Source organism: Phaenicophaeus curvirostris, chromosome 29 (assembly GCF_032191515.1).
Source record: "Phaenicophaeus curvirostris isolate KB17595 chromosome 29, BPBGC_Pcur_1.0, whole genome shotgun sequence".
NCBI classification, from domain to species: domain Eukaryota; kingdom Metazoa; phylum Chordata; class Aves; order Cuculiformes; family Cuculidae; genus Phaenicophaeus; species Phaenicophaeus curvirostris.
The window spans coordinates 3334719-3349954 of NC_091420.1; the positions used below are offsets into that span (position 1 = coordinate 3334719).

The 15236-nt window shown below is 52.1% G+C and overlaps 1 protein-coding gene and 1 long non-coding RNA gene across 3 annotated transcripts; one reads left to right on the forward strand and one right to left on the reverse strand.

Annotated features, from left to right (window-relative positions):
• Positions 1-1027: 1027 nt before the first annotated feature.
• LOC138732046 (trichohyalin-like) lies at positions 1028-14885 on the reverse strand. Its single transcript, XM_069878392.1, has 4 exons — positions 14697-14885; positions 13194-14335; positions 7365-7506; positions 1028-7240 (listed from the first exon to the last, which is right to left on the reverse strand). Exons 1-4 carry the CDS (start codon positions 14832-14834, stop codon positions 1124-1126), a joined length of 7539 nt encoding a protein of 2512 aa, XP_069734493.1. The 5' UTR covers positions 14835-14885; the 3' UTR covers positions 1028-1123.
• On the forward strand, positions 7612-11649 carry LOC138732112 (uncharacterized). 2 transcript variants are annotated; one of them, XR_011339248.1, is made up of 4 exons: positions 7612-8008; positions 8253-8346; positions 10157-10296; positions 11540-11649. It is a non-coding gene; the product is annotated as an uncharacterized lncRNA (long non-coding RNA). The 2 variants fall into 2 exon arrangements; XR_011339247.1 differs by lacking the exon at positions 11540-11649 and having other exon boundaries at positions 10157-10601.
• Positions 14886-15236: the final 351 nt, after the last annotated feature.

The following is a 15236-nucleotide window of genomic DNA, read 5'->3' on the forward strand; positions in this document are numbered from 1 at the left end:
CTCCAGCTCCTCAAGGTCTTTCTTGGAGTGAGGGACCCAAAACTGAACCCCGGATGCAAGGAGTAGCCTCAACCCCATCAACTCTAGGGAGATGATCCATTCCCTGCTCTTGCTGGCTGTACCGTTCTCCTACTTGGAGAGTCCTTCTTCTTGGCCACCGGGGCCACTGCTGGCTCATGTTCAGCCGCTGTCACCCAGCACCCCCAGGACCTTTTCCACTGGGGAGCTTTCCAGCTGTTGTTCCCCAAGCCTGGGGTTGTTGTGACCCAAGTGCAGGACCTGGAACTTGGCCTTGGCCATCACTCCAGCCTGCTCAGATGCCTCTGCAGAGTCCTCCTGTCCTTCAGCCCATGGATCCAGCCTAGCCAGAACCTTCTGAAACACCTCCCTGCCCTCCAGCAGATCCCCACTCCCACCCGGTTTGATGTCGTCTCCAAACTGACTGCGGGAGCGCTCAAGGACGAAGCGTGGCAGCGATCAGTGCAATCATCAGCTCTTTATTCTGATTTTTTCATGCAATACATCCATGTGAAGAAGAAAGAAACCCCCAACCCACCACCACCCTTACCCTGCAGTAACCACAGCATCGCTCAGCTGCTTCGAAGTCTCCATGAGGCTGGAGCTGGGATTCTGCTCAGCTCTTAGGGGAGCAGAAGGCTGGAATAATATCAAAGGTGGGTTTTTTTTCCAGCCTTGAGGATTTTCAGGCCCTGGAATGAGTTGTGTTGCACAACAGAAGCTGATAAGAGAAGCAGGCGTGGGGCGAGGGAGATGTGAGCGCAGTGAGATGTGGTCGTGCCGCAAGGTACTAGGGATGACAAGGATATAAAGGACCAAGAGATCCAAGGAATCCAATTAGAGCAGAAAAGTGACTAAATACTGCGTTGAGGTGGGTAGACAGGATGCAGGAAGCAGAAGGTGCAGATCCTGGGTGGAGGCTCTGCCTGCCGACCTGCCGAGGATTGGTTAGAAGACCCCCAAGCCCACTTGACACCCTCACAAACCTTTTGTGATGAACACTTGTGCCACCACACGGTAACATCCTAAACTGAAAGGAGAGAGTAGAAGGGATCCTCAAAAAGACTTGTGGGAGCTCCGCCAGCTCCAGGGAGAGGACTTCCCCTTAGGATGCCTTGGCCTCATCCTTAGCCTCCTGTGAGACTTGGGGGGCAGGGGGACCCTGCTGGGTGTGACGACGCGGTTCCTCCTCGTGCTGAGGCTGAGAATCACTCACTTGCTGGGATCTTCTCTTGGTGATCTCCTCCTGCTGCAGCTGGTGACCCTTCTCTGGTGGGGCAAGTTCTGCATCCTCAGGCCCATGGCTGGCTTCATCTTTCTGGGGAATTTGAGGACGGGTCTTTTCTGCAGCTTCCCGAGGCTCCGGAGCCTGAGGCAGAGGTGGGCAGCTCTTCATTTCCCTGTCCTCATGCTCCCTCACCAGGCATCTGGATTCAGGCTCCCGTGGGACGTGCTCCCTGGCAGCTCCTGATCCATCTCCTTGGGGCTGATGTTCCTCTTCCAGGTCAGGCATCTTGGAGCGCTGGACGTCGCTCCTGTCCTCCTTTGTCTTTGCCAAGCTGGGGTCACCCTTAACACCATCCAGCTCGGAGGCAGAAGCCTGCTGAGCTCCTTCCTTCGCCTCCGTTTCAGACCTCTCCTTCATCTCATCAAGAAGCCCTCTCTTCTCCTTGAAGCTAGAAGCTGGGGTACCACCTTCCCGTGGTGCTTTGGGCTCCCCTTCTTCTCTCTCATCCCTCTGAGGTCGTGGCTCTGGGTCGTTGCTTCTGTCACACGGGACGGCCAGCGGCTGGGGGGACACGTAGCACTTCTTCACGTAGATGGGCGGCCCCTGGTCATTGGGCTGGTGGCAGACGATCTCATAGGTGGTTGCTTCAGAGTCTTTCAAATTCTGGATCACGTGGATTAGGTACGCGACGTTCTCAGCCTTGCAGGGTGGAGGGAGGACCTGCACCTCTGGCCGCACGTCGGGCTCCGCGGGGATGTAACGGACCCTCACGTCGGAGACAGACGCCTCCTCTCCTGGAGGGCTGAGGTCGCTGTCATCTACCTCCACGGTTTTGTAGAGGCCCCTCTCGGGCCTCGATCCTTCACCCCTGGGGACACGGCACGTGTCTGGATCACATATTTCTTCCTCAGGTAAAATCCTGTACTTCTTGCCCTCTTGGTCTTCTAAGGGTCCACGTGGGGTGCTCTCACGTGGCTCATGTGGTGCCTCGTTTACCTGACGGCAGTACCGAATCTCTCTCTGCTCGTCTTCTTCAAGTACCTGGAGGTTGCTTCTCTCATGTTCCTCTCCATGGGATCTAACACCGTGTCGCTCTTCCCTTTTGCGTGTCTGCTGGCTGCGGTGCTCAAGGACCTCCAGGTCTTGCTCCTGTTGGGAACTGATGGTGCTTTCCTGCACCGGCTCTTCCCTCTCTCTTCCTTGGTAAGACCTGCCCTCGTCCTCTTGTTCTCCCCTCTCCCGGCAATGATCCCTCCTTTCCATGTCCTCACGTGGCTCCACTCCACGGGACACACGTCGAATCTTCACGTCAGCTTCTGCTGCTGCTACTTCAGTCTCTCGGGTTCTCTCGTACCCCACTGACTCGCGTTGTCCCCTTCTATCAGGTTCACTCCCGCGTGTTTCATCTGCACGTCTCTCACGGGTCTGCTTGCTGCAGCTCTCAATGACCTCCAGGTCCAGCTCTCGTTGGTGACTGATGGCCCTGTACCGCACGGGCTCTTCCCTCTCCTTTCTCCTGCAAATCCTCCTCTCATCCTCTGGTTCTCCCCTCTCCCGGCAACGATCCCTCCTTTCCAGAACCTCACGTGGCTCCACTTCCCGGGACACACGTTGGATCTTCTCGTCAGCTTCTGCTACTGCTATTTCAGTCTCTCGGGTTCTCTCGTACCTCACGGATTCACGTTTTCTCCTTCCATCGTGTTGGGGCTCACGTGCTTCACATTCACATCTCTCGTGCGTCTCTCTCTGGTCAGTGGTGGCCTCTTGCTCTTCCCTTTTACGAGTCTGGCGTCTGCGGTTCTCAATGACCTCCAGGTTCCGGTCCTGTTGGTGACTGATGGTCCCATCCCTCATGGGCTCTTCCCTCTCTCTTTCCCGGCAAATCCTCCTCTCATCCTCTGGTTCTCCCCTCTCCCGGCAATGATCCCTCCTTTCCATGTCCTCACGTGGCTCCACTTCCTGGGACACACGTCGAATCTTCACGTCAGCTTCTGCTGCTGCTACTTCAGTCTCTCGGGTTCTCTCGTACCCCACTGACTCGCGTTGTCTCCTTCTATCAGGTTCACTCCCGCGTGTTTCATCTGCACGTCTCTCACGGGTCTGCGTGCTGCGGCTCTCAATGACGTCCAAGTCCAGCTCTCGTTGGTGACTGATGGCCCTGTACCGCACGGGCTCTTCCCTCTCCTTTCTCCTGCAAATCCTCCTCTCATCCTCTGGTTCTCCCCTCTCCCGGCAACGATCCCTCCTTTCCATGTCCTCACGTGGCTCCACTTCCCGGGACACACGTCGGATCTTTTCATCAGCTTCTGCTGCTGCTACTTCAGTCTCTCGGGTTCTCTCGTACCTCAATGACTCACGTTGTCTCCTTCCATCGTGTTGGGGCTCACGTGCTTCCCATTCACGTCTCTCGTGTGTCTCTCTCAGGTCAGTGGTGGCCTCTTGCTCTTCCCTTTCACGAGCCTGGTGTCTGCGGTTCTCAATGACCTCCCGGACCCGGTCCTGTTGGCGACTGATGGTCCCGTCCCTCATGGGCTCTTCCGTCTCCTTTCTCCTGCAAATCCTTATCTCATCCTCTGGTTCTCCCCTCTCACAGCGACGATCCCTCTTTTCCATTTCCTCACGTGGCTCCACTTCCCGGGACACACGTCGGATCTTCTCATCAGCTTCTGCTGCTGCTACTGCAATCTCTCGGGTTCTCTCGTACTTCACGGATTCACATTGTCTCCTTCCATCATCTTGGGGCTCACGTGTTTCATCTGCACGTCTCTCACGGGTCTGCTTGCTGTGGCTCTCAATGACATCCAGGTCCAGCTCTTGTTGGTGACTGATGGCCCTGTCCTTTATGGGCTCTTCCTGTTCCCTTCTCCTGCAAATCCTCCTCTCATCCTCTCGTTCTCCCCTCTCCCGGCAATGATCCCTCCTTTCCATGTCCTCACGTGGCTCCACTTCCCGGGACACACGTCGGATCTTCTCATCAGCTTCTGCTGCTGCTACTTCAGTCTCTCGGGTTCTCTCATACCTCAATGACTCACGTTGTCTCCTTCCATCGTGTTGGGGCTCACGTGCTTCACATTCACGTCTCTCGTGCGTCTCTCTCAGGTCAGTGGTGGCCTCTTGCTCTTCCCTTTCACGAATCTGATGTCTGCGGTTCTCAATGACCTCCAAGTCCTGGTCCTGTTGGCGACTGCTGGTCCCGTCCCTCATGGGCTCTTCCCTCTCTCTTTCCCGGCAAATCCTCCTCTCATTCTCTGGTTCTCCCCTCTCCCGGCAACGATCCCTCCTTTCCATGTCCTCACGTGGCTCCACTCCACGGGACACACGTCGAATCTTCTCATCAGCTTCTGCTGCTACTACTTCAGTCTCTTGGGTTCTCTTGTACCCCACTGACTCGCGTTGTCCCCTTCTATCAGGTTCACTCCCACGTGTTTCATCTGCACGTCTCTCACAGATCTGCTTGCTGCAGCTCTCAATGACCTCCAGGTCCAGCTCTCGTTGGTGACTGATGGCCCTGTACCGCACGGGCTCTTCCTGTTCCCTTCTCCTGCAAATCCTTATCTCGTCCTCAGGTTCTCCCCTCTCCCGGCAATGATCCCTCCTTTCCATGTCCTCACGTGGCTCCACTTCCCGGGACACACGTCGAATCTTCTCATCAGCTTCTGCTGCTGCTACTGCAATCTCTCGGGTTCTCTCGTACTTCACGGATTCACGTTTTCTCCTTCCATCGTGTTGAGGCTCACGTGTTTCATCTGCACGTCTCTCGTGTGTCTCTCTCAGGTCAGTGGTGGCCTCTTGCTCTTCCCTTTCACGAGTCTGGTGTCTGCGGTTCTCAATGATCTCCCGGACCCGGTCTTGTTGGTGACTGATGGTCCCGTCCCTCATGGGCTCTTCCCTCTCTCTTTCCCAGCAAATCCTCCTCTCATCCTCTCGTTCTCCCCTCTCCCGGCAACGATCCCTCCTTTCCAGAACCTCACGTGGCTCCACTTCCCGGGACACACGTCGGATCTTCTCGTCAGCTTCTGCTACTGCTACTGCAATCTCTCGGGTTCTCTCGTACTTCACGGATTCATGTTTTCTCCTTCCATCGTGTTGGGGCTCACGTGCTTCACATTCACGTCTCTCGTGTGTCTCTCTCTGGTCAGTGGTGTCCTCTTGCTCTTCCCTTTCACGAGTCTGGAGTCTGCGGTTCTCAATGACCTCCAGGTTCCGGTCCTGTTGGCGACTGATGGTCCCGTCCCTCATGGGCTCTTCCGTCTCCTTTCTCCTGCAAATCCTTATCTCATCCTCTCGTTCTCCCCTCTCCCGGCAACGATCCCTCCTTTCCAGAACCTCACGTGGCTCCACTTCCCGGGACACACGTCGGATCTTCTCATCAGCTTCTGCTGCTGCTACTTCAGTCTCTCGGGTTCTCTCGTACCTCACTGACTCACGTTTTCTCCTTCCATCGTCTTGAGGCTCACGTGCTTCACATTCACGTCTCTCGTGCGTCTCTCTCAGGTCAGTGGTGGCCTCTTGCTCTTCCCTTTCACGAGCCTGGTGTCTGCGGTTCTCAATGACCTCCCGGACCCGGTCCTGTTGGCGACTGCTGGTCCCGTCCCTCATGGGCTCTTCCGTCTCCCTTCTCCTGCAAATCCTTATCTCATCCTCTGGTTCTCCCCTCTCCCGGCAATGATCCCTCCTTTCCATGTCCTCACGTGGCTGCACTTCCCGGGACACACGTCGAATCTTCTCATCAGCTTCTGCTGCTGCTACTTCAGTCTCTCGGGTTCTTTCATACCTCACTGGCTCATGTTGTCTCCTTCCATCGTGTTGGGGCTCACGTGCTTCATGTTCACGTGTCTTACGTTCTTCTCTCTGGTCAGTGGTGGCTCCTCGCTCTTCCCTTTCACGTGTCTGGTGTCTGCAGGTCTCAACAACCTCCAGGTCCAGCTCTCGTTGGTGACTGATGGTCTTCTCCTGCACGGGCCCTTTCCTCCTCCCGCCATCTCGTTCTTCCCTGTCCTGAACCCGATGGATTTCTCTCTCACTTTCTGGATAATCAAGCTCCTCTTCCTTGTTCTTCTCTTCTTCATCGACATCTCTTTCTGACTCACAGGTGTCTTTGTACCTGAGGTCTCGTTCTAGCGGTTCTTGTCGATTCGACAGATGTGAGCACCTGCAGTCGAGGTATTCGGGCTCACGTGGTTCCCAACTGCTGTATCCAACTTCTTTTTGTTCCAGCTCACGTAGTTGGTCGCGGTTTCTCTCTTCTCTGACTAATACACGTTGATGTGGCTCATTGTTCCTTTCTCTATCTGCTTCTTGTGGCCGCTGGTTTCTTTGATCATTTGCTGGCCCTGCTGGCTCTTGCGGCTGACGGCTACTCCACCGGTTTTGCTGTGGTTGAGGTTCTCGGCTCTGGCTGCGACTCCTCACATCTGCCCTTTGTTCTTGTTGAAGTTCCTCTTGATTTCGCCTCTCGCCTGCCTGCAGTCCAGGCTCGTTTTCTTGCAAGTTTCTGCGCTCTCCGAGTTGCACGTCTCTTCTCTCATCTGCGGGTGGCTGACGTCTCCTCTGTCTGTCGTGTGGCTCTTGGCTTCGTTCTTCATATTCCTGAGAGATGGTCTCTCCCGGCTCACTGCTTCGTGTTGCATCGTTTCTTCTTTGCGTGTTACGTTGCTGTTGGTGATTCCCTCTTTCCTCTGTTGTTTCAAGCTCATTGACCCTGGTGTCTCGTTGCAGCTCAGTTTCACAGGGGGGACGATGTTTTCTCTCACAGGTTTGCTGTTCCACCTCCTGCAGTTGCTGACGGCTCCCTCTGTTATCGATTCCAGACTCCTGGAGTGTCTTGCCACTGGTTGTTTTTTGCAGAAAGCATGGTCCTCTCGGCAGGTACCAGTAGCAAGCCTTGGCCACTCGGCACACCAGAATCAGGAACTCATTGAAATCTATTTCTCCATCACCATCCAACTCCAGGAACCACAGGATCTTGTCAATCGTCTGAGGGTCACGTGGCTTCTGCAGGGAAAAAAAGCACAAACCCAGGATTTTAACCTTCCTGCTCCTTGTCAGAGAAATGCAAAGACAGGAACAATTGCAGCCTAGTTTTGGCCTCACGCTCTCCCCTCGCAGCAGTACTCACCGCTATGACATCTGCAAACTCGGTCTGGATGAACTCCTTCACCTTCCTTCGGCTGAGTTTGGAGCAGTCTCCATCTTCCTCCGCTTGTTTGTGAAAGACAGTAATGATGGTGCAAATGCTGTCTAAGAAGCGAGACATCTTCCTGCAGATTCAAGCAAGCCTGCAAGGAACGGAGAAGACCTAAGGATGGGAGATTCACTTGCCTCTGAGACTGAAAAGAGGGGGGAATTGCTGAAATCAGACCACGTGTGTCAACACGATGCTGCGTGCGATGTGCTGCGTGGTTGCTCCTATGCCACGGTGAGCTCGATTTCGCCAGAGCATTGGGAAGAAATTCAAATGCTTAGGGGTTTTAGTGGGATGGGGAGTGTCCTCCAGCTTGCCTATTGAAGTATTTGAATGATGTTTGATAGGGGAAGGTGAGATGCCGGCATTTATGGATTGCAGGGAGGTAACTGGGGGTGGTGACTCAAGAGCTTCCCTAAGAACCCATCCTCATGGACCTATCCCAGACACTTTTTCAAGGCCCCACGCTGCTACATCTACCCGACACTGAGATACAGCAGCTTCTTTGGAGCAGGTTAGAGGATGTCTAACGTGGCACTGGTGTGGCCCGAGACAAGATCTGTCTGGGTCAGAGACAGGTAGAGCGCTTACAAGGGGTTAAAACCAACCCTGTGGCCGATGCTCCTGTGGCCAGTAGGAATGCAACCCAATTGATGAAGCTTTCATCACAGCATCGGTTCATTGGCAAATTGATTTAGCCAGAGGGGAACTGTTAGATCAAGGTCAGATCTCCTTATGTGGCATCTGCTTGACAGAGAGCAGCACTCCTGTCTGGGCTTTGGGTCTGGAACCCTCAAAAGCCACCTCTTTCCCTTCTTGCAGGATCCCCAAGCCTGATATCAAGAATATTGGTGCTGAGATCTTGGCTTGCAGCTGGTGAGGCTGTGCTGTGCCTGCCCTGCTGTCTCTAGAACGTGTACGTCTGCATGGACACACATGCACAGCTCTGCTTATGAAACCCTGGGCTTTGGTGTTTCTCTTAAACCCAGAACATTTCTGCAATCTGTTCATCCACAAAACCTGGCTCCCGTTCTCGTTTTCCCCTTGAGAAAAGCTACCTCTACACATGACCAGCAAGAAGGAGTCTGAATCACACAAATCAACAATTAGAATCATAGATTCATAGAATGGTTTGGGTTGGAAGGGACTTCAAAGCCCATCCAGTCCCACTCCTGCCATGGGCAGGGACACCTCCCACTGGATCAGGGGCTCCAAGCCCCATCCAACCTGGCCTTGAACCCCTCCAGGGATGGGGCAGCCAACACTGCTCCGGGCAACCTGGACCAGGGCCTCCCCAGCCTCATAGGAGAACATTTCTCCTCAAAATCTCATCTCAATCTCCCCTTTTTCAGCTGAAAACCATCACCCCCACTACTCCTCATCCATCTCTACCCTCCCTGATCAAGAGCCTCTCCCCAGCTTTTCCATCTCTTTGCCGGATAGAAATACGAAAGCCTCTCGGAAAATACAACAGCAGGAAAGATGCTTCCACCCAACATGAATCCCAGAGAAAGAAGATGTTCTCGCACAGCGAGGCGACTTACCCAAATCACCAAGGGGATCAAGTGGGATTCCTGTGAAGCCTTGCGAATTGATCGGAGGATGCGAGGGCTTTTATAGGGTCCTTGACGGGACTGCAGAAAGGAGACACCCCTTTGTGGACGTTGTCCTGATTCATCTTCTGGCCAAGCCCAGCTGCACCTTCACGTCCTCAAACGGGTTATTTAACTTATCATCCCCTTCCCTATCATTTTAACCCAGAAATAGCAGTTGCCATGTGGCAATTCAGGCACCGGCTGGTTCCACCTAATCCAGACTGTAAAGTTCTTTTACAGGCTGGTTGTATTTCAGATTTTAAAAAACCTAAAGTGGCCGTAAAGTGTAGATATCCATTAATGGGAGGGTATATTTTTATATAAACGCATGTGAATTTATATTTGTATAATGCACTTAAGAATAGTACCAGAGGGAAATTTTGAGGATGGGGATGGAAATACTGATGGTTGAAGAGCTCACGGTGAGTAAATTTGGAACAGTTGAGCTCTGAGCTCGGTGCCATGATAAGTGAGCTTATTTTCACTTGCTTTTTGTGGAGTTCCTTCAAGTTGATGGGATTTGGGTCTGGTTTTTGCTTAGAGAAGGACAGAAGAAAACTTAAGTGCGACAAAAATGGGTGAGATCATAGAATCATAGGATAGTTTGGGTTGGAAGGACCTTAAAGATCATCTAGGTCCAGCCCCCCCTGCCCTGGGCAGGGACATGTCCCACTAAATCCTGAAATCCTCAAGATCTTGGTCTGTGCAGAATCCTTGTAGAGTGTTAAATTTTTGATAATTTCTTATTAAGGAGCCTTTTTGTTATATTGTCCAACATTTCATTGGAAAACCCAACCATAAGCAGAACATTTTAAAATGGTAACATCTACAAGGGGAATTTCCATACTAGAACATATCTGTCCAATGACTTGTCATTGAGAAAAATCAAGACGAAGTATTTTTTGTATTAAGTGCCTTCCACGAATGACTTTCATTTCAAATTCGCTTGATCTTTAATTACAAATAAAAGCAGAAACCTCTCTGCCGAGAGGTCGATTCATGTTGAAGCATCATCTGGTAGCCGTAGGCAGGTTTTGCTGTAATTACCTCTATGATATTCTCTTTTTTTTTCCAGTTTTAATATTAAATTAATTAGAGACCGATTCCTTTATTCACCCTGAATGCTCCCAGTTCACAGAGCAAATAAGGAAGGTACCAGCCGTGCTGCTTGGGCCCCTGTTTTTGGATTTGGAGGTGGGATGGTGCCTTGACAAGCATGACGGAGACATTGCAAGGAGCCTTCGGAGCATGAACTTGTCACGCAGCCTTGGGTGAGTGGCTCATCTGGCCCATCTGTAAGGTAAGATCATCCTGGGTGTAGGAGCCTAATTAATTAGTGCTGGTAACACCTTGGGGATACTCATACGAGTGCGTACGGAGGATTGTTACCAACCCTGCTTCATTTTTGAGCTTTTTTTCAGGATTAAATTATACTTGTGCAAATTATACCCCACCTGTGCCATAATGATACCCTTGGGAAACTGTAATTTTATGGTAGATTGGAGTTATTATTAAAATTAGAGTATTACAGTGCGGCTTAGTGTCCTATAACAGTCTGTAATCCCCCCCGCAGGGGTTGGGGATGCTCGGATGCCACGTGAGCTGATGCGGAGAGGTTGGGTACGGGGGCACGTTGCCCTGTTTGCTGCCTTTCTCGTGCTTTACTTCCGTTCCAAGGCCAAAGCAACGAGTTTCAAAGCACGTTCTTCAACGCCGAAGCCCCTTTTCATCAAGGGCTTTGTCTTCCCTGAAGATGTTTTCATAAGGCAGTACTCGGGGTTTTAAAAGCTGTTACCCAAGAGGGTCTCTTGCCCAACTCCACACCCATCCCTGTCGCTGTTTATATAGACTCATAGAATCATTAAGGTTGGAAAAGACCTCTAAGCTCGTCCCATCCAACCATCAAACCAACCCCAACGTGTCGACTAAACCACGGCCACAAGCGCCACGTCTGCATGTTCTTTGAACATTTCCAGGGTTGGAGACTTCACCACTGCCCTGGGCAGCCTCTTCCAATGCTTCATCGCTCTTTTAGTAACAAAATTTTTCGCAATATCCAATCTAAACCTCCCCTGGTGCGATTTGAGGCCATTTCCTCTCGTCCTATCACTCGTTATAGGTTATATGTAGGGTGACTGAACTTATAGTGAATCTTAGAGGAACCAGATTCCTTGTGGGGTGTAGAAAAGATCTTTTCTCTTCCATCACATCCCAGGCTTACAGGACTCTCAGACACATCGTCATGTCAGCAGGATAATTTTCATGTTCTACTTAAAATGAACTGAAAAACCCTCTTAATCTTCAAATCTGATGCTTCCAAGTGCAAAAACTGTGTTATTCAGAATATAATTGACACATCCCTAACAGGGCTTGGTACCTGGAAAAGGAGGCAGCTGATGGCCAGAGAGGGGGATGGTTTGGTCTGGTCATTTTAGACCTTAAATCAGAGACAATAAGAAGCAAAAAGCTATTGGACAAACCTCTAACTGGGACCTTTTTTTTTGTTTTTTACAGGAGAAATGGAGATCTCTGGAAAATGTAATATTTTGAGGAATGCCTCAGATGGAATGGGGTTTGGACAGATGAAATTTAAGTCGTGACTCTCCCGTTTCACGGCGCAGCGTCATGAGGTGGGTCAGAACCTGATTTTACTGATGTATTTTATCGGTAGTAGAGCAGACTTTGTATTTGTGCCCAATACACTTAATTTTGACGTTAGCGCTCTTAAACCAGCCCATTTCTGTGATGTGTGTTCTGGGGTTAGTTTTGAAACGCTGGGTTTTTCTGATTCAGCGCGTCCCAAATTGTGAAATTCTGGGGTGTCCCAGAGGAATGACGTTTTATTTTCCAGTTGAGGTCTCGGCACGCTGCTTGTCACCGGCCACAGGGCAGGAGGTGCGGGTGCATTTCTCGTGGGCTGATCTCGCTGATAGGTTGCAAGTGAAAGATAGCACGGGGAAAAACAGGCTGAGCATCACCCTCCCTGCGGGATGCCAAGTCCTTGACCTGCCTGGTGGTCCAGCACGTCCAAACCCCCTAATAAACCCACTGATTTCACCGGGTTACTCACGCCTGGAGAGTTACCCGCGTTCCTACGTGCACGTCTGACCCAGTGGCCAAGGACCTGGTACCCTGCACTGAATCTGAGTTGCTGCATGGTTTGCACGGCAGCTTTTATCTCTGCCCTCCTAGTTGTTGCTGGGACTGGATGTACCCAAATCATCATTTTTTCCTGTGTTTAATATCTCTCCCCTCCTGCCTTTGGAGACTTCTATAACTAAAAGGGTTTTTTGATCTTCATAGCATGCTCGACATCCCCCTTGCTTCTGAGATTGTTAATAAATGAGGTTAAACAGGACAAATCCCTCCCATTCTGTGTTAAGCAGCTGTTTATTCTTTTCACAGCAGACATGAAAAATGCCCGGAGCAGATGGATGCTGGGAGGGATCTGTTCAGGTCGGTTGTGTTCATGCAGATTTCTGCCCTCTCCCAAGACATTTCTCGCAGGGATGTCGCATCCCTGCCTGCCGGGAGCAATAGATTCTCCTCGGCTAAATTGCAAAGGCAGCTCCTTTCCTCCCCCAAGAAAAATGCTGCCTCTCCACAGCCATCGCTCTCCCTGCACCGCAGCAACCTGGCTGCAGGTCATGGAAAGGGTGGACGCTGAGGTCCTCGTGCTTTTAAGAAGAAAGAGGGGGGAGATTGAGGTGGGATCTTAGGGAGAAATATTCACTGTGAGGGTGGGGAGGCCCTGGACCAGGTTGCCCAGAGCAGTGGTGGCTGCTCAATCCCTGGAGGTGTTCAAGGCCAGGTTGGATGGGGCTTGGAGCCCCTGATCCAACAGGAGGAACTGGAAGAACTTTAAAGTCCTTTCCGACCCAAACCATTCTGTGATTCTGTGTTTTCCCAGAGCCGGGCTGAGGACACGCTTGCAACACACCAGGACACTGTGCTAATTTGCCTTTAGTTTTATTGCTTTGCTTACAGAGGCAGAGAGTAAGAGAGAAGGTCTCCAGTCCTGCAGAGCTCAGTACAAGCCAGGGTGTGAAGCCAGAGTTAAGAAGGACAAGGCATGACAAACAGCAATGCGAAAAAATAAAATGGAACAGGACAAAATGTACCTTGCAGAAGGCAACAACCACACCTCAGAGCTTGTTTCAGCCTTTACTGCTGCAGCGGCCACTGATACAGAGACTGCAGGAGCTGTTGCTCCATGGTGGGTTGTCTTTGGTGATGAGCATCTTCTTGCTGTCGGGCTGGACGGGATGGAGCCTCTGCCCCACTCTGATCCTGCTCCAGCACCTTGGATTCAGGGAGCTGGTAGGAAGCTGGGTCATAGCATGTACCCTGGGGCTTGGGATCCCAATGGGAGCTTGAACCCTGCTCTGGGGGCAGCAGCTTCTGGGTCTTGTTGGGGTTGGGGTCCTGCTGAGGAGCCTCGCAGACCTGGGTCTTGTCATTTGGGTCTCTTTTTTGTGTCTCAGAGGGACAGTTCAGGTCCTGTTCTGCTGGCTTTGTCTCTGGACTCTGCTGGTTGTTTGAACCCTGTCCTGGTACCTCAGTTTCTCTGTCCCGGTGGGGTTTTGGGTCCAGTTTTGGTGTCTCAGACTCTTCAGCTTCATCAGTATTTCTGTCCTTCTCTGGGGTTACAGTGTCTAGATTCTCACCTCTCTCTGGATCCCCTTCTGGTTCTTCATTCCTGTCATCCTGACGCGTGTCCTGGTCTTGCTCTGGTGTCACACCCTCCTGGGTTTGATGGTTGTTTGGGTCCTGCTTTGATGTCCCACCCTCCTGGGTTTGACGGACGTCCCTGTTCTGTTTTGATGTCTCATCTTCCTGGGTTTGATGGTTGTCCTGGTCCTGCTCTGGTGTCTCATCTTCCTGGGTTTGATGGTTGTCCTGGTCCTGTTTCGATATCTCATCCTCAGTTTGATGGGTGTCCTCGTGCTGTTCTGATGTCTCACCTTCCTGGGTTTGATGGTTGTCCTGGTCTTGCTTTAATACATCATCCTCCTGGATTTGATCGTTGTCTGGGTCCTGGACCTGATCATTCACACCCTGCTCAGGGACCTCCTGGTTGCTTGAGACCCTCCCCACCGTGCGTGGCCTCAGGAGCTGCTCTCTGCCTGCCTTCTCCTGTGCTCTTGGCTCTTGACCATCTTCCAGCGCCTGATGCTGCTGGAGCGGCTTGTAACAAGCCTTGGCCACGCGGAAAACCAGGCTGAGCAACTCGCTGAAGTCAACCCTGCAGTTACTGTCATCATCCAGGAAGCACAACACCTTCTTGATGGTTTTGGGATCCTGGGGGTTCTGGAAAGAGACAAACGGGGCCAGCAAAGCCCGTGAGCCATTGGTGCTGTCTCTCTAGGAGCACTCAAGCAGACTCAGGGATGAAATCCAGCCCCGTGGCCCCTCTCCACTGTGGCTCAGGCTCATATTCCTCCCCGCACTGAGGTCTCCAAGCTGCTGGCATTGAGAGGATGAATAGCCTCTCCTCCTCCCTGCACATCCCGGGCTTTGAAGGCATCTGTGCCCTTCCCAGGGAGGCAGGTGTCCTGTGCACCCACATGGGAGGGCTCGGCTTCACCCACCCCGCTGCGCTCGTGATCCCAGCCCTGCAGCCAGAAAGCAAACCCGCGGCGGGCGCCAGCTGCGAGACAGGCTCCCTCACCTCCATCGCGTCTGCAAAGCCCTCCTCGATGAGCTGCCTCAGCTCCTCTCTGCTCAGGGGGCTGCAGTTGCCGTCGCTTCTGGTGCACACGCAGAAAACGGCAACGACGCCGTTGATGCTTTCCTGGAGCTGGGCCATCTCCCCGCAAAACTGAGGCAGAAACTGCGAGAAAAACAGACAAAAAAGGGGCTTGTTTGTTTGTTTGGTTGGTTTTCAGCTGAGTTACTCCTGAACAACACAGCTGGGCAGGCAGAGAGAGAGAGAAGAGATGGAGAAAGGCGCAGATAAAGTGAAGCAGGATAAGGGAAGCAAAAGAGTGAGGAAGAAGGATCTCAAAGGACAATGAATCTGAAAAGTGGGCTGCAGAGGTAGCAGGGTGCGACGGCTGGAGAGGTGAGAGCTGAAAGGCTGAGGGCCCACGGTGAGAGAGGAGAGAGAAAAAAACTCCATTTGGCTTTCTCTGGAGCAAAGTATGGATGAGATTGTCGCTAACGAACCACAGAATAGTGTAATTCCAAATCTCTTTTATTCTCATTCTTT